General features: G+C 37.6%; 5 protein-coding genes across 7 annotated transcripts; 3 read left to right on the plus strand and 2 right to left on the minus strand.

Moving 5' to 3' along the window:
* The first annotated feature begins 209 nt into the window (after positions 1–209).
* LOC103946926 (vacuolar protein sorting-associated protein 26C) lies at positions 210–3428 on the plus strand. Of its 2 annotated transcripts, none has more exons than XM_018647407.2 (11): positions 210–361; positions 474–566; positions 654–718; positions 1124–1181; positions 1731–1820; positions 1936–2020; positions 2124–2219; positions 2427–2611; positions 2696–2784; positions 2880–2979; positions 3080–3428. In XM_018647407.2, exons 1-11 carry the CDS (start codon positions 311–313, stop codon positions 3122–3124), a joined length of 957 nt encoding a protein of 318 aa, XP_018502923.2. In that variant the 5' UTR covers positions 210–310; the 3' UTR covers positions 3125–3428. The 2 variants fall into 2 exon arrangements, with proteins under 2 accessions (XP_018502923.2, XP_009356027.2); XM_009357752.3 differs by having other exon boundaries at positions 1127–1181.
* On the minus strand, positions 3329–5699 carry LOC103946927 (galactose mutarotase). Its single transcript, XM_009357753.3, has 4 exons — positions 5402–5699; positions 5119–5168; positions 4621–4747; positions 3329–4291 (listed from the first exon to the last, which is right to left on the minus strand). Exons 1-4 carry the CDS (start codon positions 5514–5516, stop codon positions 3564–3566), a joined length of 1020 nt encoding a protein of 339 aa, XP_009356028.2. The 5' UTR covers positions 5517–5699; the 3' UTR covers positions 3329–3563.
* A 1625-nt stretch (positions 5700–7324) lies between these two features.
* Positions 7325–11337, plus strand: LOC103946925 (protein ALP1-like). 2 transcript variants are annotated; one of them, XM_048589991.1, is made up of 4 exons: positions 7325–7654; positions 9382–9828; positions 9903–10128; positions 10460–11337. In XM_048589991.1, the coding sequence occupies exons 2-4, from the start codon at positions 9388–9390 to the stop codon at positions 10957–10959; spliced, it is 1167 nt and encodes a 388-aa protein (XP_048445948.1). In that variant the 5' UTR covers positions 7325–7654; positions 9382–9387; the 3' UTR covers positions 10960–11337. The 2 variants fall into 2 exon arrangements, with proteins under 2 accessions (XP_048445948.1, XP_009356026.2); XM_009357751.3 differs by having other exon boundaries at positions 7328–7654; positions 9377–9828.
* A 3512-nt stretch (positions 11338–14849) lies between these two features.
* LOC103946924 (uncharacterized protein At3g17950) lies at positions 14850–15930 on the plus strand. Its single transcript, XM_009357749.3, has 2 exons — positions 14850–15157; positions 15240–15930. The coding sequence occupies exons 1-2, from the start codon at positions 15074–15076 to the stop codon at positions 15750–15752; spliced, it is 597 nt and encodes a 198-aa protein (XP_009356024.2). The 5' UTR covers positions 14850–15073; the 3' UTR covers positions 15753–15930.
* A 1879-nt stretch (positions 15931–17809) lies between these two features.
* Positions 17810–18361, minus strand: LOC103946923. The gene has a single exon (XM_009357748.3). The coding sequence runs from the start codon at positions 18359–18361 to the stop codon at positions 17810–17812; it is 552 nt and encodes a 183-aa protein (XP_009356023.3).
* Positions 18362–20879: the final 2518 nt, after the last annotated feature.

Here is a 20879-nt window from a genome sequence, read left to right on the forward strand (position 1 = left end):
AGACTTCTGGAGATGATGAAGAAGAAGAAGACGATTAGGAATTTGTCGAGAGCGGAAGGGTATTATTGGGATAAAACGAAAGTTAGTTTTGTATACTTGCCACGTAGCATTTTGTCATGTGGCGAATCATATTTTGCCACGTACCATATTTCCGACTTTGGCCAATAATATTATGCCACCTAATCAGACATACAATTGTGTCACGTGTATTGGATGTAGACGAGTATTAGCGAGTATGTAGTCTCGCCCCGCCATAGCTGCTGACTTGCAGAGAGCTCCTCCCGCCACCTGCTCTGCGGCGTCGTTTACAATGTCGATAGAGCTCAAGCTTTCTCGGATCAATCGTGTCTATCGCCCTACTGTAACTTCTCTCTCTTCTGTAACTGCTCTCTCTTTCTCTCTCTACTGTACCTGCTTTCTCTCTCCTCAGCAACTCCTCTCTCTCTTTCTCTCTCTCTCATCTGTAATTTCAGGAACTTATTGAGGGTAAAATCGTAGTAAAGTCGTCTTCTTCAATCTCCCACTACGGAATTCGCCTCGCCGTCAACGGATCCGTCAACATGCAGGTTCCAATTTTTCCCTCCGCTTAGTTTCCGATCAAATTAATGGAAAATTAAAAATTAAAAAAAACAATAAAAAAACTTTTTTTATAGGTTCGTGGAGGATCTGCAGGAGTTATCGAGTCTTTGGTTGGTGTTGCCAAGCCTATTTCCATTGTGTGAGTCAAGATTTTATTGTTTTCTTTTCGGATTTTTTTTGCCAACTGAATCATTGTAATTGGCATATAATGTATGGAGACTTGAAGTTAACGGAAGACTTGGCGCAAAACTGAGGCTGGTGGCGTTCTAGGATTCATACAGCCAATTCCACTTAGTTGGATGAGGCGATTGTTGCTTTAAAATTACAAAAATTGATTTATTTTCTGAGCTAGGCATGTTTTAATTGTACAGTTTGAGGTGCATTGTTGAAATTTTGATGAAAATAATCCTATGTTGTTTCAAATTATGTAGAGATTTCCATAGATTGAACTCGAATTTTGATTGTTTGCGAAGCATTTGTCCGCTTTGGCTCGGATGAAACTTTCTTTGTTCTGCAACTGATTTGGTTTTCTTTCTCTTCGAAGCAGGAATAAAATTATTGAGGTTAGACCTTCTGGGAAGATTGCTTCTGGCACATCAGAGGTATCTATGAAAGCAAGTCAATTTAACTGTGCTTTTGAATTCCGAACAGCCTTAACTTTGAAACTCTTGTCATATTTCAAATCTGAATGGTACCGCCAGTGAAAAGTTATTGTCCTCAAAAATCAAAGATTCTAACCGTGTACAAGTCTTTTGTGATTGCCAAATGTTGCAAGATTTGCAGATGCACCTGTAGAGGACTAGATTTCGTGATTTGAAATTGTCCGTGTGCTGGATAAGCGTTTTATGATCCCTTATTCCTGAAACAGTTTTATTTTGAAGTGCTTAATGCTTACTTATGTGTCTTTTATCTGTCTCCTTTCTCTTTTTTTGGTAGTACTTTTGGTCTTGACTCAGTTGCCCCCTTTCTTTCTATTTTAGTACGAGTGAATTTGTCTACCATCGCTTCTTTCACATTTCGAGTTACTGTATAAATCCTGATGTGCATTCAAAGCTACTTTGATCTTCATAAAGCTTGAATATTTTCTTTTTTATTAGTTGTATGCAAATTCCTGTTTTGTCATTTGCAAATTACGTTCATATTTCTGGCAGATTCCATTTTCCATCAATATCAAGCAGCCGGGAGAAAAGAACCTGGAAAGGTTCTATGAGACCTTCCATGGAGGAAATATTAACATTCAGGTGCTGTTTTCTATTATCTTCAAAAATATCAATTCCGAAATCCCACCTTGGTAATGGTCTTTTCTTTTCGCTCCATATTTGTCCGAAACCTGATGATTTATAAATTGTTCCACAGTATTTACTAACCGTAGATATATCGAGAGGCTACCTACACAAATCATTATCTACAACAATGGAGTTCATAGTTGAAAGTGATAAGGGTAGGTTTCAAACATTTACTATTTGGTTTTTTTAATTTTTATTTCTAATTTCATATCAACACTTTGATTGAAGTTACTGTTTTGGTTATATTTTGGTTTTTAGCTGATCTTCTCGAGCGACCAGTTTCTCCGGAGATGGTTATCTTTTACCTTACTCAGGATACTCAAAGACATCCGCTGCTTCCTGAACTAAGGTCAGGTTGGCTTCTCACTTTGCATTATGTGATATTCTTTCGCTTTCTAGTTAGCGTTTTTAAAACATTGAAGTATTGTTTTCACTTTTAATGGTAAAATTCAATTTCTTTTGCACGCATATGAAAAGATTTTACCACATAAAAACTAGCTGCGTTGCATTTTCTAATTTATGGAGCTTGTTACCATACTTATGAGAGGCATTGCTGAATAGGTGGATTCCGTGTTATTGGGAAAATGTCTACCCAATGTTCGCTATCGGATCCCATTGTTGGTGAACTAACAGTCGAAGCATCTGCAGTTCCGATATCTTCCATTGACTTGCACTTGCTTCGTGTAGAGTCAATCCTTCTCGGAGAGAGAATTGTAACTGAACAATCTTTGGTTCAGACTACACAGGTATGCATTCACATCTTGTTAGCGTATCTAACTCAATTTACTTCTTGTTAACAATTTTTTTGGGGCTTCCTCTTCCTCTATCAGATAGCAGATGGAGATGTCTGTCGTAGTATGACTATGCCCATTTACGTTATACTTCCTCGTCTTTTGACTTGTCCTACCGTCTTAGCAGGGTGAGTTCCAAACTAGATGATTCACTCCTCAATTTTTCTCTATCGTAATTGTCAGAGGTTTCCAAACTCAAAACCTTCGTTCGCTCTTTGTGCAGTCCATTTTCAATAGAATTTAAAGTTGCCGTGGTCATAACCTTTCAGTCGAACATAGCGAAAATGCCATCAAAATCCGATCCTACAACTCCCAGGCTATGGGTAAGCAATCAAGCATCACTTCAGCTTTTTATAAATTCTGGTATATATTGTTCCATCTAATTTTTTCTGTTGATTCGTTTCTTTTCATTCTTAATTTCAGCTTGCAATGGAAACGTTACCGCTTGAACTTGTTCGAACACGGTGAGAGGGGCGTGGAAAAAGGCTAGTAGGCTCTACGAGCAATCAAACACATTTACAGCCAGAACTGAGCTGCTTGTTGCCGACCCTTGAGCTTGGTCGCGTTTCATCAGCCGCCTCATGTTCGGCCTATCTTGTTATAGGACGTCCTGGGTGTTCTCGGTTATAAGTGAGATGTTCAAGAATGATTACATGTTCTATGAATCTAAGCTTGGGCTGTAAGCTATTGATTTATAATAAATAGCAACATTTAAGAACGAAATGTATACATAAATGTTTAAACGAATATTTCCATGGCTGGAAAAAATGCAGATTCCGGTGCATTTCATTGCCAAGAAAAGAAAGTCATTCACAAAATGGATAGGGGGAACAACCTCTTAAAACTCTTAACACAAACAGAAGCATCTCGCCGTGTATTATTACTCATCATCGACGAGTATTACACTTCACTCAACTGAAAACTCAAACAACATGGTGTGGCTGTACCTCTCACCGGGTTGAACAACAATGGACGGGAAGTTTGGTGTGTTAATTGCATTTGGGAACCCCTGCGTCTCCAAACAGAGCCCGGAATGCTTTCCATAGACTGCGCCTCCTTTGCCGACAACCCCATTGACATAATTCGCGGTGTAAAACTGCATCCCAGGGGCATTGCTCCATAGGTTAAGGACCCTCGAGCTGGATGGGTCCCTCACTCTCGCAGCATGTTTCAGGCCTTCTTTCTCTTCCCCACAGTCGAGCACATAGTTGTGGTCATACCCTAAACCGACCTCATGGATGGACTCACCGACCCTCTTCTCGGTAGTGAAATCAAAGGGGGTGCCTTTAACCGGCTTGATTTCACCTGTTGAGACTGTGTTTTCATCCACAGGGGTAATATGGTTTGCCCAAATTTGAATTGCATGGTCAAGTATGTTGCCCGAGTTATGGCCAGCTAAGTTCCAGTAGGTGTGCTGAGCTAAACTGACTGGGGTGGGCTTGTTCTCAGGCACTGCTTCCATGTCAAGTCTCATTGTCGTGCTTGAAGTAAGTGTATAAGTTGCAGTCAGAGAAAGATTCCCGGGGTAACCTTCCTCACCGTCCTGACTGTGATACTTAAAAGTGATGGACGGGTTATCGCCCTTTTTAAGTTCCGCTACCTCCCATATCTGCTGATCATACCCCTTGTGACCACCTAATAAGACAGCAGGATGAATTCAGTGCGACAAAACACAACAATTACTGATACAACTACTTAAACAAAAAGAACGTCTGTTTGGTGAAAAACGAAGACATTGGAATTGAGACCTAACGTGTGGGGATTGCAGACACAATATACACAAAACAGTTATGATCTAATAACAACCATCCGATTTCTTCATAAAAAAACTCCATATATCCATTATGTGTAACTTAGTGAGATGACAAAATTCAAAATTCGTTCATGTCTCGATGAAATTCAGTAGCAAATTTAGGCTAATCGAAAAGTAGTAAAAATAAAATCCGATAGTAACAATTCCATACCATGGAGACTGTTCGGAGGTCTGTTGACAGGCAAGGAGTACTCCGTTCCATTGAGCGTAAACTTCCCATCTTTGATTCTATTAGCAACCCGACCCACAATGGAGCCAAAGTAAGGAGCAACTCCTTTCTGATCACACATGATGAAAACAAAAACATTAGAACAATCTCATCGTTCCCATTCCAAATGCATAGATCCAACATCTAAATCCCAGCACATATCAAATACATTCATAACCGATGTTTGTCATATAGAAGTGTGAAAAACCAAAACAAACAAACAACTTGCGCCATAAAACCGTACAATTAACATCAAATCTCCAAAATTCTTCGTTTCGATTCAACAATTCCATAACTTTTAACAAATAATTTCCCAGATTTTACCATGAAAACAGCTGATCAATGCATTAGATCCACACACAAAGAACCAATTTTTGCATGATATCTCAACCAACATGATCAAAAAGCAAAAGGGTTCTCAGAAAAAGTGAAAGAATTTACCACATAGGGATCCACGGAGTCAAATCCAAGAACAACATCAGCCAATTTTCCTGCAAAATCCACCAACCAACAATCCAAACAAACACCGGCAGCATTTTTCAGATGATCAAAACATCAACAACAAAGCCTTATCCACTAAGTGGGGCCGGCGTATACAAATCTTAGGATGCTTGGTTTTGCGTCTAAGTCTTCCGTTAAAGTATTTTCAGATGATCAAAAACACAAAAAATGTTGATAGATTAATGGGAAGAAAGAAAGGAAATCTGATTGGAAAGAAAGATACCGTCTTTGCCGGGAACAGACAAGGAGGTGATGGTGCAGCCGAGGTTTGTGATGAGGGCGCGCATGCTTCCATTGTTTAGTTCGAAGATTTCTGGTTTCTGGTTCGCATCCGCCATTGTTGTCGTTGTTGGTGTTCCTCTGATCGGGTGTGAGAGAGAGAGAGGGATGGTGAGGTTTTTGGATTCTGACGATTGTCAATGTTTGTACGGGTTTTGAGTTGTTGGGTGTGACGTCATCTGTCCCAGAAGCTGTCGTTTTGTTTCCTAGTTTATCCTGAACTCCATAACTTCTCTCCTGAATCCTGATCCCGGTGTACTTTGAACCAATTATCCTCTATCAGTCCAAGTCACGCGCCAGCACGTGACAATTGCACCTTGGTGGGGCCCATTGTGGCTTTTTTAATTATTAATTAATTGTTTTTTATTTGGCAGCTATGTAAGCACATTCATTCATTATTCATATATGCCACGTTATCATTTAACGGTTAAATTAACAAATTTTTTAACATAATGTATAATATTAAAATAAAATGATAGTAAATGTATGAAATTGAAATATTTTAAAGATATTATACAAGGTTGTAATTTCGCCCAAACTGGAGGGGATAAAATGTAATTTACCAAAAAAAAGGAAAAAAGCTAATTCACAACATAACAGTAGTTCAATTACTTATAAGGATGAGAAAAATAACTTCTTAGCTCATACAGGTTCCACATGGACAACATTAATCGAGTAACGTGGAGCAATGTGTGGCCATTGACTTAACACATGGGACAACCTGCTCTAACACCATTAAGAATGTGAACCAATTGACAATGTGAAGAGTAACTTAATTTCTTATAAGCACATACAAGGTTACTCATTTTCCCAATAAAGAATTCATACTCTCAACAATATAAGTGACAAGCTCAAATCTAAATTACTAATGACCTATTGTGTGGCTTAACCAAGTTCGACACCTGAAAACCATTGAAACAAAAACGTGTATCAAATAACATTGCATTTGGGACCACGTCACCTTGGCGTCCTCATTACGCCTAGGGGTGGAAAAAATTCCCAAAAATCCCGAACCGAACCGAAAAAATCCCGATCCCAAACCGAAATTCCCGAAATTTTAGGGATGCTATCCCGAACCAATCCCAAAATTTCGGTATGGGATTCGGGATTGGCTTCTCGATATTTCGGGAATCCCATACCAAACCGAAAATATATAATATTAATTATTATATATATATATATATATTTATACATATATATATTTATTATTCTTTTATAATTGATGCTAGGAGTTTCTAATTCATGCTCTGCAACGGCATGCCCTACACCTTGCATATTTTTCATGTTCTGTTTGATATTCATGTGAATTTTATTATTACTGCTGCCATGGCGGATGATTTCAGAAGGCTTGATTCTTTTGTCTCTCAATAGATTGCAAAAAGGGTTTAATTAATTTGAATTTTGACTATGATAAAAACAGTCAGGCATGTCAATGTTCAATTAAATGGTAGTGTGAATGAAATGAAATTCCTAGTTCATGAATGTGTTCTTGAATTATATATTTGAAGAACAATTCATAATTTCATATTTCAATTTGGGATTCCCGATTTGTCCCAAAATCCCGAAAATATTTCGGGATTCCCGAAATTTGGGATTCCCGAAAATTTGGTTTGGGATTGGTCTTCAAATTCTCGTCCTGAAAAATTTTGGTTTGGGATTCGGGATACTAGTTTCGGTATGGTATCCCATACCGAACCACCCCTAATTACGCCCAAGTCCCTGTCGAGTTTGGGGCCTTCATTGGGCCCAGAATGGAGGGATTCATTTGGGCTTTCTGAAAACACTCTTTAAAAAACTTGGGCCTCCCACGAAATCGGGCTTTAATCCACAGAGAGAGGGGAGAGAGAGAGAGAGAGAGAGAGAGAGAGAGAAATCCCTCCCTCCTCCTCCGCTTCCTCCTCTAGTCCTCCACCTCCTCCTCTAGCCCTCCGCCTCCAGTCAGTCTGAAGTTTGCACAGGACTGACAGAGAGAGAGAGAGAGAGAGAGAGAGAGAGAGAGAGAGAGAGACTGCAAAGTGCAAAAGCGCGCACAGAGTCACGGAGAATGTGACGTCACTCAGTAGACTCACTAACTCCCCCAAATTTAAAAACCCAACGATTCTGTTCATCCTACACACGTTTCTCTCGGTCCATCCAATCCTTCGCCGAAGACGACGTCGTTTGCCTCCTGAAGTTGCAGTAGCCCAGCTCTCTGCAGGTATGGCTGTTCATTTTCGATAAATTGTCATCTGGTTTTTGTTTAATGGCGATGATAATTTTGTTCGTTCAACTTGGAGTTTAATCTTTTGTTTAATTCGTTCAAATTGTAAGTAGAATTTGTAAGAATTGGTTTTACATTCGGTGAATTTGTTATTTGATATTATAGACTTCAGCAGACTTGCGTCAATTTGTGTTGATGTCCGTTTGAATGTGTAATTCCTGTTTGTGATGCTTCAGCTGGTGAGGTCTACACCTTAGATTCTGGGTTTCTGTAGTTTTCGAGTATGATGAAATTTTCGGACAACTTTCGCGGTTTGCTGCATAGATGATTTGCTACCCTGTGATTGTGTTATTTTGGTTTGGCATTAGCTAGTACTTTAGAGCCTGTTTGGTATCTTATTTGAAATTTTTTATCATTTCGTAAGAACATTTCTTGAAAACAATTTTCTTTAAGACTAAAAAATTTGATTGGTTTGCGATTTAAAATTTTTAAATCTTACGACTTAAAGTGGACAAAAAGATCTTAACAGAGGGGGAGAAAGAGGAGAGAGGAGGAAAGAAAGTAAGAGATGATTGAAAGAAAGAGAAACAAGAGAGAGGATATGACGAGATAGAGAGGAAGATGAGTGAGAGAAAGAACAGAGAGAATGAAGAGAGCGGATTGGATGAGAGTTGAAAAAGGTAAAAAAAAAGAGGAGAGAGAAAGAAGAAAAGAGAGATAGATTTGGAGTGAAAGGGGAGGAATGAGAGAAAAGAAATGAGTGAGTTTAAGTTTAAAAACTCACTTTTTATGTTTTTAAAGAATAGACTATATTTTTGAGTTAGTCTTGAGTTCAGTTTTCTAAAATAGTCCCACCAAACAAGTTTTTAAGGCCTAAAACTTGAAAATTGTTTTTGAGTTTAAAAAGTTGGATTCAAGTAGAGTACCAAACAGGCCCTTAGTCTCCTCTCTTTATTGGATGCTCATATTTTTGTGCTTTTGATGCTGTTGTAGTAACGCGAATGAAGTACGCATTTCGTGTACTACCATTTCTTAGAACCTTGTTTTTGTGTGTGTGTGGATGCACGTGTGTGCTTCTCTTACGAATACGAGTGTAGCAATGAAAATGACCGTGACTAGGGAAGAGTGTTTAGAAAAGATTGATGCAGGTGACTCCCTCATTGGTTAAAATGAAGGTTCACATCAGTTGAGGGTTGAGTTGGGTGTAAATTATGCGCAGTATTTTATCCATTTCTTCACTTTTTGTGTTTAGAGGTTTTTCCCTTAGTCTTTGCTTTCAGACTTTTCTGTTTCATACCCATTATCTTCTTGTTTTTTTGTGTGTGTTGAATTGTCAAGTCGTGTTATAGCCACAGCATAGTTCAAAGATGGTCTTTCTCCGTGTATAAATCACTGTACTTGGTTTTCCCGGTGGTTCATAAATTTTCATGTTTAAGGTGATTCACTAAAGTATCGATTTCACAAATTCTTATGAGGAAACAACTCCTCTGTGAATGATGGGGTTTGACAGTTGACGCTCTTTCTTGTTCATATATGAATTTTTCGTTTAGAAAATAATGTATTTTGATATAATATAGCTGGCAAGAGTTGTTAAACGGCACTTTCGCATTGTTGTATTCTCTTCCAACATAGAATCTGTTCCTTTTGTTTTACATTTCTTTATGTTTGACCTCCATCCATATACTTGCTGATATTCGATGCATACATTGCTGTGCAAAGGTTAGTTGGTAATGGAGAGCTCTGAAGATGAAAAGGATGCAGTCTATGAGAATTATATACCGAAAGAGCTCAGTCATGATTCATCATCTACTGGTGCAAAGTTTATAGATGAAGTCCTTAATGGTCAAAATGAACGCTGTTTAGAAAACTTTCGCATGGATAAGCACGTCTTTTACAAGTTGTGTGATATTTTGCAAGGAAAAGGCCTTCTGCGTCACACAAATCGAATCAAGATTGAAGAGCAACTGGCCATGTTCTTGTTCATAATTGGTCATAATCTACGGACTCGAGCTGTTCAAGAGTTATTCCGTTATTCAGGAGAAACCATCAGTCGTCATTTCAACAATGTCTTGAACGCAGTAATGGCAATTTCGTTAGGTTTCTTTCAGCCTCCAGGATCTGATGTTCCTCCCAAAATTTCAGAAGATCCTAGATTCTATCCATATTTTAAGGTAATCCCACAGTAACTAAGTATGATTTGTATCTCGTTTCTATTGATTTACAATTCGAAATTTTTATCCTATAGGATTGTGTGGGAGCAGTTGATGGCATACACCTCCCAGTGATGGTGGGCGTAGATGAGCAAGGACCTTTCCGCGACAAGAATGGCTTACTTTCACAAAATGTTCTTGCTGCTTGCTCATTTGATCTCAAGTTCCTTTATGTCTTGGCTGGTTGGGAAGGCTCTGCATCAGATTTGCAAGTTTTGAATTCTGCTCTCACAAGACGAAACAAATTGCAGATGCCAGAAGGTATTGTTAACCTGACTTGGACTATTGAACACCCAGTTAACGTAGAAAACTACGTTTTCTTTTTAATATGATAGTCATTAAGAAAGTATTCAACTGTCTAAATTCATGCTGTTTAAATAGATTTTCGGATTATATTTAGCTATTAGACAATCATTTCTAGAAATAAATGTACTGTCAAAAATATATATGAATTGGAAAATGCTGGTTCTTATGTATGCAATACATGGTGGTCTACTTGTTTGGAAAAATATAGAAATGACCTTATTCTGTTAATACTTTGACAGCTACTGTTGAATCTTACTAGCACTGTTGGGTTCAAAACTTGTAACAGGTAAATACTACCTCGTGGACAACAAGTATGCAAACATGCCTGGCTTCATTGCTCCATATCCTGGTATACCTTATCACTCGACGGAGTTTCCTAGTGGTTATCACCCTCAAGATGCGAAAGAGCTATTTAATCAGCGACACTCATTGTTACGAAATGCATCTGAACGCACTTTTGGGGCTTTAAAAGAACGCTTCCCTATACTGATGTCAGCTCCTCCGTACCCATTGCAAACGCAAGTCAAGTTGGTTGTCGCAGCGTGTGCCCTACACAATTTCATCCGCGAGGAGAAACCAGATGACTGGATCTTTAAAACGTACGAAAAGGACACGATACTGCAAATGGAGGAATCAGTTCCCCCATTAGCGGTGCTGGAGCCACCAAACATGCATTTTGAGGCCTCTGGTTTTGACACAGAAGAACTCGAATTCACTTCGCAGATGCGGGATTCGATTGCAAGTGAAATGTGGGATGACTATATCCATGATTTATCTCCCATGTAGATCAGATTGATTGTGGTCATAGTTTCAAGCCAGGCTTGGCAAATTTTTTCCGGGTTCGAGTCTCGACAACCAGACGAAGGTTTCGTTGATGTACATTTCAACTTTTGTTTATAGAAAAGAAACATATTGGTAGGGTTTGTAGAAAAAGCATTCATTTGGAGGGGGTTGATGCTGCTGGCTTTTCCACCACCTTACTTCCAACAGCTGAACTCCAAAAGAATGATGTAGGAAACTTTGAAGATTGGGATTGCATGTGTGGTAGGGAATACATTTTGTGACAAAGAAAGCAATTGTTAAAAGTGGTTCATGTACAATTTCATGTAAAACTGGCTGGTTTAAGCAGTGGATTTGATCATTTTTCTGGTACTATTATCTTCACTTTTTTGTCTGCTCCCGTATTGTTTTATTTTGACTTTTTTAATATTATTTCGGGTGTTGTTAGCGTACCTCGTAGCCTTATATGCGTGAGAATGTGAAAGTTAAAAGAGTCTCACATCAATAAAAGAAGAAACCTTGCAAATGCTTATAAGTAAGTTAAAGTATTTCTCATATTGTCGATTGATTTTATAGTCGAACCTCAACTCTCTTCATAGTATCAGAGCAGGTTGACCCACGTGTGAAGCTCAATGGCTACACGTGTCCAACGTTACTCAATTTGTATTGTCCACGCATTTGACTTGAAAAATTTTCACACTAAAAGAGCGTGTAAGGATGCAAAAGTTCACGTTGCTTCGAGAGCAATGCGATACTGTAGATTTTCCAAATTTTTATTATTTGCTTAGATAAACAAAAGCAATGCCTGTTTAATGTGGCATTTCCAGGTTTCCTTTACTGCAGTACAGGTGGATGTTACCACTTATCAGAGACCAAATCATGACGACCATCAGATCATGCACGCCGGTGAGGGGCCAAGGCCAGCGAGTTCACCAGTGGTGGCGGAGAGATCCTACACCGGATACACTTAAGATTTTGTCCTGATAAGTTGTTATTTTTTTCTTGTATGTATTTTACACTTCGCAATCGATAAGAGTTATTACCGAGTAATTGCCGATATTATGCTATTTCTCTATTTGGTCCAAATGAGCGTGGGTATCCATAGAGGATTACGATTCTCTCTCCCTCTCGTTTCATCCTCTTCCATCTTCTTCTTTCACATTCTTTATTTTGTCTTTCTTTTTTTATAAAAAAATTAATATAAGATGTTGACATGATTTAACCATAACAATTCAAATAAAAAGGAATGTGAGAGAATTCTACTTCATCCATAGCCTGGTCCCTTAAATAGGAGGCTACATAGGGATGATCATTGTTAGGTCCCTAGGTCGTGGGTCCAAAACTGGTGAAACCACCAAGTAAAATTCCTTTCTCCTCTGGGACGTGAAGATACGGGCACTCCGTTCTGCAATTCTCAACAGTGTCAGTGTATCACAGCTGCACATGGGAAAGGTAGGATTAGTCGCACTCAGGGAAGCGTACGCCAGCTCAATGATGTGTACCCAAAAGAATAATTAGTCGCTAATTAGGTTCTCTGTATCGCTTATACAATCTAAATCAATCCAGTAATTCATCGATGTGGGCTCGGGGCACTCCAACACAATCATAAGACAAAAACTCGGGCAGAGGGGCCAACCACATCACCTATAAGGCACATGTTACCAAAATATGGTATTTCCATTTTCTATTATTTTGATCCGACCCGACCTCACATTGTTAATAAAAATTCTCTCAATTAAGCAGCTTTACTAAATGTCTTAGGTAGTTGACACATGAATTGTGGCCCCAAGTGTAGTTGTGCATCCTCAACCAATATTTTCATTCTCAGTATTTGGGGTAGGATTAGGGCTCCAAATGGACCATTCTAAAGGAATATGATCATCATGTCCGGATTCTTTCCATCTGAATCCTCCTAATCCTTCAATTGCATATGTTCTATTTAACATCAATTAGTCAAGAATTAATTTAACTTTGTCTGCTTTTTCATTCCATATTATTCTCCCTTCTCACTCTATATCTGACTTTCTTCTCTCTCAATTTGAATGACTTGGTTCCATTTTTGGACAACCAAAGGTTGGAAGATGACGGTGTGGGCTTGGTAGGTCGGCAATGAGAGCCAGCACACGTCGAATAACATAAATAATTGAAGGATCCAGATAAAAAGAATCGAAGAGAATCCCATTCCCATTCCAAATAATCACAATTCACATGAACTTTTAGTTTGATGTTTTCTTTGTCTAAATGATGGTAATACAGTTAGACATTTAGAGGTACGCCATATCTGAGTCCCCATGCCCATGAGAGGAGGGAGGACCACGAGTCTTGTGGCCACTAGTGTCGGCAGCTTTTCCTTTTAGGACACTACCTGCAAAAGTGCTTCCCAAGCCTTTTGCTTGGCCACTTGAACTATGAGACCAATAAATGCTCGAAGATTAAACCCTAGTGTATGGTAGAGTACCCCCACTTCCAAGGGTCTAATACTTCACTTGATTGATCTAGCACATCAGTTGGGGAGATTTTCTAGTATGCACATAACACGAGATGGTACACCACATATAATTATACAATTAGAAGAATATTTGCAAAAAATAAAAAAAAAAAAAAAAAACTTTGCATCACTTATATAATAATACGTGGCATACGCTTCGTGTTATAAACACATTAAAAAATCTCTCCATCGTCTAAAAGTCTTTTATAGGTATATGTGCCCTAATGACGTATTTACTAACTCATAATGAAAGACATCTTGAATGAGAATGAAACCTGATTGTTCAAGTTTAAGATAAATATTAATTCTCATGTTGATCTTTAATTTAATTGTTTAGGTGTGATTTGCTTAATTCAACGTGAAATCCACTTACTCGTTTATTTCTTTTGTATTAGGAAATTTATGTATGACATAAATTAGGTTATTTCACATGTACATGATACGTATACGTTACATTCCAACCTTCAACTAATTAAATTGTATAGAGTAACTTTGAAATAGGTAAAGGACATAGGGCCACTAGTCATAATATAGAAACTTGAAGAGACTCGTTTGATAACCAATTTTTAAAGAATAATACTTGGCTATTCATATAAATGATTCATAAATGTTCGTATTTATCATTAGAACCGTTCATATTGTAAATCACTCTATAAATATTGCCTCTTTAAAAAAAAAAAAAATTAAAGTCATTTAGTCATCAAACAATATAAAAACAGATGAACGAAATTGGTAAAAATATTATGAACCGTTTATGTATTTGTTATAACAGATTGACTGAACGATCTTAGTTTTAATTCATTTTTTACAAAGATGATATTTACAGAGTGATTTAACGATTATAATTATAAGTACAAAACTCTATAATTCAAAAATGAACATTTTTTTTAATTAAAAGTTCTTACCCATACTTAGACCATCTCCAATGGTTGGGCTAAAAGCCAAATATTTTAGCCCGGAAAATTTAGCTTTTAGCCCAGAAACAACTTTTCTGCTCCAACCGTTCTAGCCTAAAATTTTAGCCTGGGATTATTAAATAATAAACTTAGGTTATTTTTTTTTTGTTAAATTAAAATTTAAAAAATAAATAAATATGTAGACTATCGTAAATTAATTTTATGAACATTTTAATCTAAAAAAATTTAAATTCCGATAAATATTGGATTGAGTCCACTCTGATTTCTGGGCTAAATTTTGGGGGGGTATTTGGTCTTGGTTTAGCATTTAGCCCCAATTTTACGCTTGGGTTGGTGTGGGTTTGGGGGAAAATTTTGAGGGGTAATTTAACTTTTAGCCCACCATTTGAGTTGGCCTTAAGTAGTCAAGTATTGTTCGTAAAAAAAAAATATAATGAAGATTAAAATATTAAAAAAGACAAAGCACCTCCAATGCCCCAAACATTAATGATTTGAAACGCAATCTAAACTTCCAGTTAAATTAAAAATCCCATCCATCACCATCTCTCCCTCTCTCTCTCTCTCTCTCTCTCGATCGACGCTTTAAATTGCAGATAAATAAAGCTTCAAACAAGAAGAAGATCAGATTCCAAATTTGCCATCCCAATTTTCCCGAGAAACAAACAGAAAATCCTCTCTCCAGAAGCAAGCACCAGAAGCAGAAAGAGCCAAAATAATGCTAGATCCGAGAAATGACTTGCTGCCGCCGCCCTCCTCCCCCACCAACTCCTCCGTCTCCTCCTCCGATCTCGACACCGAGGTAACCCATTCCCCCATTTCTCTCACAAATTTCGTCAATTTCTTAATTTCTATTTTATAAATTTGTGAATTTTGAATCGCAGTCTACAGGCTCGTTCTTTCACGATCGGAGCACGACGTTGGGAACCCTTATGGGAGTGAGTTTCCCCTCCATCACCTTCAGAGCTCCGAGCCAGAACCACCGCGACCCCCAAGCCGGAAACATCAACAACATTGGCACTACCAGCGGAAGCAGCTCCAGGAAGACGAAAAAGCCGAAAAAGAAGAGTGTCGCCGCTTCGTCGGCGGTGGGTATGGTGGCGGAGCGGCGGAGGAGGTGGTGGCGGCTTTGCCGTGACGACTGCACCAAGCCGGCTTCGCTCGGGGAGTTTCTTGAGGTGGAGAGGCGGTTCGGAGACGCTGCGTTTTATAATACGGCTGCGGAGCTTGAAGGCGTCATGGTGGACCAGCCAAGAAATGGACGGCTGTTGTTCGCCGACGGGAGGGTTCTTCCGCCGCCGAATGAGGATGATGGGATTGCGAATGCATCGACGGCTGGAGTTCTCTCTAGACTGCCGGTTTCACTCACTGCCATCTGTAGTGGCGGTGTAGCATAATTCTGCTCCCGCTTTTTTCTTTTTCTTTTTTCTCTCCTGTGTCTTTTGGTCTTTTTATCGCTGTTTAATGACATCAGCATTTGAGTTTATTTATTTTTTACGTGGAAACTAATGGAAAGCAAAAACAAAAACAATAATGTTTATGCATCTTGGATTCTTGATGGGTATATGATCCTCACCGATCTCACTCCTCCTAATTTTTAACATTTTAACTCAATAACACTATTGTTTGTTCAAAAAGAAAAAGGCAATAGGCAAAACCACAGCACGGACAAAGCTAGTTAAGATTCAAGTGTCTTGACCAATCCAATGTCATCCAAAGTGGCATTGGCACATGGACATCGAAAGAAGCAACCACTTGAAATGCTGAATCGATTGACCCGCGCGAAAAACTTCTATGCCAGTCGAGAATAACGACTTTGTTATGAAAGAGAAGGCAAACAATGACCATTCCTTTATGAGTGGCTTTAGGAGATTAAGGTCCCCCCCCTCTTTATATTCTCCCTCCATTTGCATAGGTCAGCTATCGACGTCTTTGTGGAGATATCCAGGCTGTCACCGTGATAAAACTCCATATGCCATTGCCTTTTTCTTTTTAATTGTCTTTTGTTATCCTATGTTATCCATCCACGTCACGATTTAGAAGCTAAATTTCTTACAACAATATTTTCAAACTAATCTTGTAAAGAAAAAGATTGTGGTCAACATTGGACAAAGTCACAAAAATCAACCACCACTTCAGAGTAATATATTCAGTTTTGGTAGGTTGGTTTGGCTTTTCTTGGTTCCTTCCTGTATCCCTATCTCACACGGAATTATGGGACTCAACATCTCCTCTGCTAATAGAAGACAAACTTGTGTAAGAGTGTCTTGAGTTTCGATCATACCACGATATTTCTTTCAAAATCATGACACTCTTTACATTTCGATTTAATCGAACTCTATCTATTCTTTATTTCATATGACATTTGTCCTAACCAGACAACTGTTTGAATAAAAGTCTCAACCCAAAGTATTTATGTGGCCGTTAATTAGAAAAAATAGAGAATATTTTTGCTAACTAATCTCACCATTCAATTTATTATCGTGAAATGAGTTTAAATTTTGAAATCTGCGTAACGTATTGACATAAATTTTAAAATTTAAACTTATTTAATAATAATAAATATGATGATAAACATTATCATTACTTAAATGCGGTGAACAAAAATACATTTGGAAAAAAACAAAAAAAAAAGAAAAAAGATATACTTTGCAGCTTTTAGCATTTCAATGCGATAAACAATGATTTCTTCTTACACTCTTGATTATATAAAATTTAGACGTTAGGAGTCTAATAAATTAATAATACATATATCAAATTTACAAAATATTTTAGTAAATAATATACTGCTAATAAACAATATTATTAATCAGTGTCGCCATCATGGAATCTAAAACGAAAAGCATTCTTAATTTGTTAGTTGGTTTGTTTCATCACTTTCCAGCTTTAGGAATGGTGGAAGGCAAAAGAAAGACAACTAATCTAATCCCAACCATATTTGATTGGATATATTAACATATTTTATTCACAATAAACAGCTAATTGATGTTGCATGGACCATCCAGATTTTCTTACACGACTAAGAATGGCTTAGGATTCGTTTGAAAGCAATTTTAAAATAACTAAAAGCGTTTTTAAAGGAAATATTGTTGAGTTTCAAAAGCCCTTGAAGAGTTATGTGCTTCTTGTAGTGTTTTTTCATGATTCACTTGCATTTTTATTAAGGATTGATTTCAAAAATATTTTCACCAAAAGCACTTTTAGTCATTTTAAAATCATTTCAAAAATATTTTCAACAAAAACATTTTTAATCATTTTAAAATCACTTGTAAATGAATCATAAACTAGCAAATGCATCAAAAACCAAATCTAAACATACAAGCGAAACTTTCTCGCATTTAAGCTAGCTCATGAAGTTAGTTTGATATTTAATTACTTCTAAATTTAATTCTGGAAAAAAAATTAAATCAAAATGTACGTAATTAATCAAAATTTATTACAAATGAAGAGGAAGTCAATGTGTACAAGGAGTTTCATCAATGGTTTCTAACGCAGGCTTCCATGATCTTTGCTTTGAGTACCTCTCCAATAATACTACTGGCTCTGAATTATGGCTTGAATTAAAACTAATAATTACATGATCTTCATCGCAATCCGATCTCTTGGATTCCGAAAGATTAAACATGTGAAAATCTCCGAAAACCGGAAAAATCCTGCTGAAATTGTTGAAGCCTCTACTGTTCTTGAGTGCCTTTGAAGCCCTGTAAGTTAGGGAGCTGAGTTCTTCGTGTGTTAGCACTGAGTAGAGGAGGTCCATGGGGAGGAGGAAGTAAAACCGCCGTCTTTCGAGCAGTTCGTCGGCGGTGAGGCCGTGGATTCTGTTGCCAACTTTGAGGGTGGTAGACTCACACAAAAACTGGCCTGGATTCTCTACCATTAGCTCTGCTGCTTTTACTTGCCTTGCGAAAATTTCCATTCTTCCATCCAGAAATAAGACTTTTGTTGCTCCTCTTGGACTGCTTGAGCATATGATCAATGGAGCACAAGAAACTGCTGCATTTCCCATCAGAAGAGGCAAATGGTAGGTCTACTCTTTGGAGGAGGGGAGAGAGAGAGAGAGAGGAAGGAGGGAGAGATGGATGGGGCTTTGGAAGAGTCTGTTTGAACGAGTATATATAAATGAAATTGTGCATGCATGAATATGATAGTGGTTGATTGACAGAATGGGAGAGAAATTAGATGGATTTGTCGTCTACCTAGATGCATGTCACTTGGTTACACACAAAGCATCCAAGTTTCATACTCCCACCATGTGAACTTTGAATACTATGGCTACGAAGTATTGGAGGTTCTTCCTTATAAAACTCTTTATATAATGCGTTGATATCAATTGACGTTAACAAGATGGTCCGGAAGGGTAATTAGAACCCTTAATTCTTTTAGATAACCACTTCCCAATCGGTCTCTTTATATGTTATTTATCAATAATGTGTTAATATCATTGACGTTAACAAGATGGTCCGGAAAGGTGACCAGAACCCTTAATTCTTGGAGGTAACCACTTCCCAATCAATCAATATCAACTTCCTTAATTTTGTTCTAAAAAGGGGCCAATCAACCGCCAATCCACAACAGAACTCCAAAATATATTAACTTGTTATCAATAAGTTTTTGCCAATATCAATTTTTCAAAAAAATAACTTTTAAAACTTGATATCATTTTGTGGTTTTTTTTCACAGCGAACGGAATCGAACCCTAATCAATACTTTAAAAGCATGGAAAGTCAGTGGCTAGGTGAGTGAGGCTAGCATGTCCTCTCTAATTACAATAGTGTATTTTAAATGTATAGGATTTCAATAGGATTTTTATGAATTTATCAGTAGGGAGGGCACATGGTGAAGCATGGAGCAATTGGTTGGGTAATGTACAAACTGCTCACTTAAGGACACCACCAAACGAATGATTGGACATGGTTACCTACCATTGGTCCATTTCTTTGATATTATTCCTGCAACAGCCTCACCTACTCTATGTATACAAGTACATACAAATACACGCATATATAGCAGAAAAAAATATTTTAAAAATGTTCGTTTACATGTGACTAAAAAATACATGGATACTCATTCTTGAATTTGACATCATTGGTAAACGGATGTGCTTAAAATGGTTTAATCTCAACTCTCGATATCAAATTCAATGATGCACGTCCACAAAATCTCGATCATTAGGTAACCATGAAAACGAGACTCGTATAAATATAATAGTAGAGAGAGAAGGAAGAAATGTATATATCTGTGTAGTGTGTACCTATATTTGGACGAAGTGAGAGAGGGATATCTGGGCAGAGAAGTGGTGACAAGGTCAAATCTTTTGCTAGTTATGCAATCACTATCCAGTGCTAGCTAAGGCTGATAAGCTAGCTGCTAGCAATGCACAATATTCCCCAATACATGTTACTGATGACTTTGGAGCTATTATCTAATCTCGGAAAAGGATCATCGGCCGGATCCTTTTTCTTTTCTAGGGATCTTAAGGATCCAATGATCTCATCCATTCATCGTCTATTGTGCGATCAGTTTTCGTTAGTTACTATTCATATCCGGCGAGGATCCTTTTCCTCTAATCTCAACCATATGATTAGTTGGTTGGTAAACCTTAAGCTTAATTGGTTTCCTAAATTGGTCTAAACTATAGCAGTTTGATCTTGGTAGATATTAGCTTAATCAAGTATCAAGTGAGTCCAAAAACCAATTAACTGTACTAAATCTTTTGGAGGGATTATATTAGAAATGGGACAGCCTTTTTTGTTGTATGCTTTTTGCTTAATTAGATTGCTAATTAAATGATTATGAAGCAAATCTTGATTAATATTTCATATCGTAATTATTTAATCAAGGAGTAGCCTACTCTTTGTCTTACTAAAGAAAGCATTAATGTGTTGCCCAATCTCATACCATGGGGAAGTGAAAGTTATTACTTGTCCTTTCTCCGGGTGAGAAAGAGACTTACTTACAACCTGGTTTATTCCCAAACGGAAAGGGTTCCTCTCCGGATCTCTTCCACCAAATTCACTTAATCAATCGATCTGGACTATTGAAATTTGATCCAACGTGAAGGCCCCCCTGTTTTTAGTCGTTGGATTAAATTTTAAGAGTTTGGATTGATTGATTGGGTGGATTTGATGGAAGAGATCCGGAGAGAACCCCTTTCCTTTCCAAACGTCTTCTCTCACACACACTTTTTTTTTTTGACAAACCTTATACACATGAAAGTTCTCATTTCATCTCCCACTTTTTTTTTTTCATTTTTTGTACTTTACCTTAGTGTAAATAATATCGTTTGTTAAAAAAAAAAAATTTCAATAGCTAGAAAAATATAATTGAGCATATAAAGTGAAAAAGAGAGTGCAAGAATCATTGCTCTTAATCTAATGTGTGTTCAATCACATATGAGTCTAGAGATAAAAGAGAAAGAGGTATGCACTCCAAACAAATTCACACACTTGGTGACATGGAAGCTTAATACTTCTTATGATGACCTAGTATAGAAATGCCTCGGCAACGTAATATGTAAATATATT

The sequence above is a fragment of a genome, unplaced genomic scaffold (genome assembly GCF_019419815.1).
Source record: "Pyrus x bretschneideri cultivar Hongxiangsu unplaced genomic scaffold, Pyrus_bretschneideri_v1 Contig3, whole genome shotgun sequence".
NCBI lineage: Eukaryota > Viridiplantae > Streptophyta > Magnoliopsida > Rosales > Rosaceae > Pyrus > Pyrus x bretschneideri.

Excerpts from the sequence above, each read along its gene's own strand:
- LOC103946926 (XM_018647407.2), top strand. The coding sequence starts at position 311 with ATGTCGATAGAGCTCAAGCTTTCTCGGATCAATCGTGTCTATCGCCCT. Across the intron at positions 2,220-2,426 it reads GCTTCCTGAACTAAGGTCAG|GTGGATTCCGTGTTATTGGG; the intron begins GTTGGCTTCTCA and ends ATTGCTGAATAG. Across the intron at positions 2,612-2,695 it reads CTTTGGTTCAGACTACACAG|ATAGCAGATGGAGATGTCTG; the intron begins GTATGCATTCAC and ends TTCCTCTATCAG.
- LOC103946927 (XM_009357753.3), bottom strand. The coding sequence starts at position 5,516 with ATGGCGGATGCGAACCAGAAACCAGAAATCTTCGAACTAAACAATGGA. Across the intron at positions 5,169-5,401 it reads GTCTGTTCCCGGCAAAGACG|GAAAATTGGCTGATGTTGTT; the intron begins GTATCTTTCTTT and ends TGGATTTTGCAG. Across the intron at positions 4,292-4,620 it reads ACCTCCGAACAGTCTCCATG|GTGGTCACAAGGGGTATGAT; the intron begins GTATGGAATTGT and ends CTGTCTTATTAG.
- LOC103946925 (XM_048589991.1), top strand. The coding sequence starts at position 9,388 with ATGGAGAGCTCTGAAGATGAAAAGGATGCAGTCTATGAGAATTATATA. Across the intron at positions 9,829-9,902 it reads GATTCTATCCATATTTTAAG|GATTGTGTGGGAGCAGTTGA; the intron begins GTAATCCCACAG and ends TTTATCCTATAG. Across the intron at positions 10,129-10,459 it reads CAAATTGCAGATGCCAGAAG|GTAAATACTACCTCGTGGAC; the intron begins GTATTGTTAACC and ends AACTTGTAACAG.
- LOC103946924 (XM_009357749.3), top strand. The coding sequence starts at position 15,074 with ATGCTAGATCCGAGAAATGACTTGCTGCCGCCGCCCTCCTCCCCCACC. Across the intron at positions 15,158-15,239 it reads CCTCCGATCTCGACACCGAG|TCTACAGGCTCGTTCTTTCA; the intron begins GTAACCCATTCC and ends TTTGAATCGCAG.
- LOC103946923 (XM_009357748.3), bottom strand. The coding sequence starts at position 18,361 with ATGGGAAATGCAGCAGTTTCTTGTGCTCCATTGATCATATGCTCAAGC.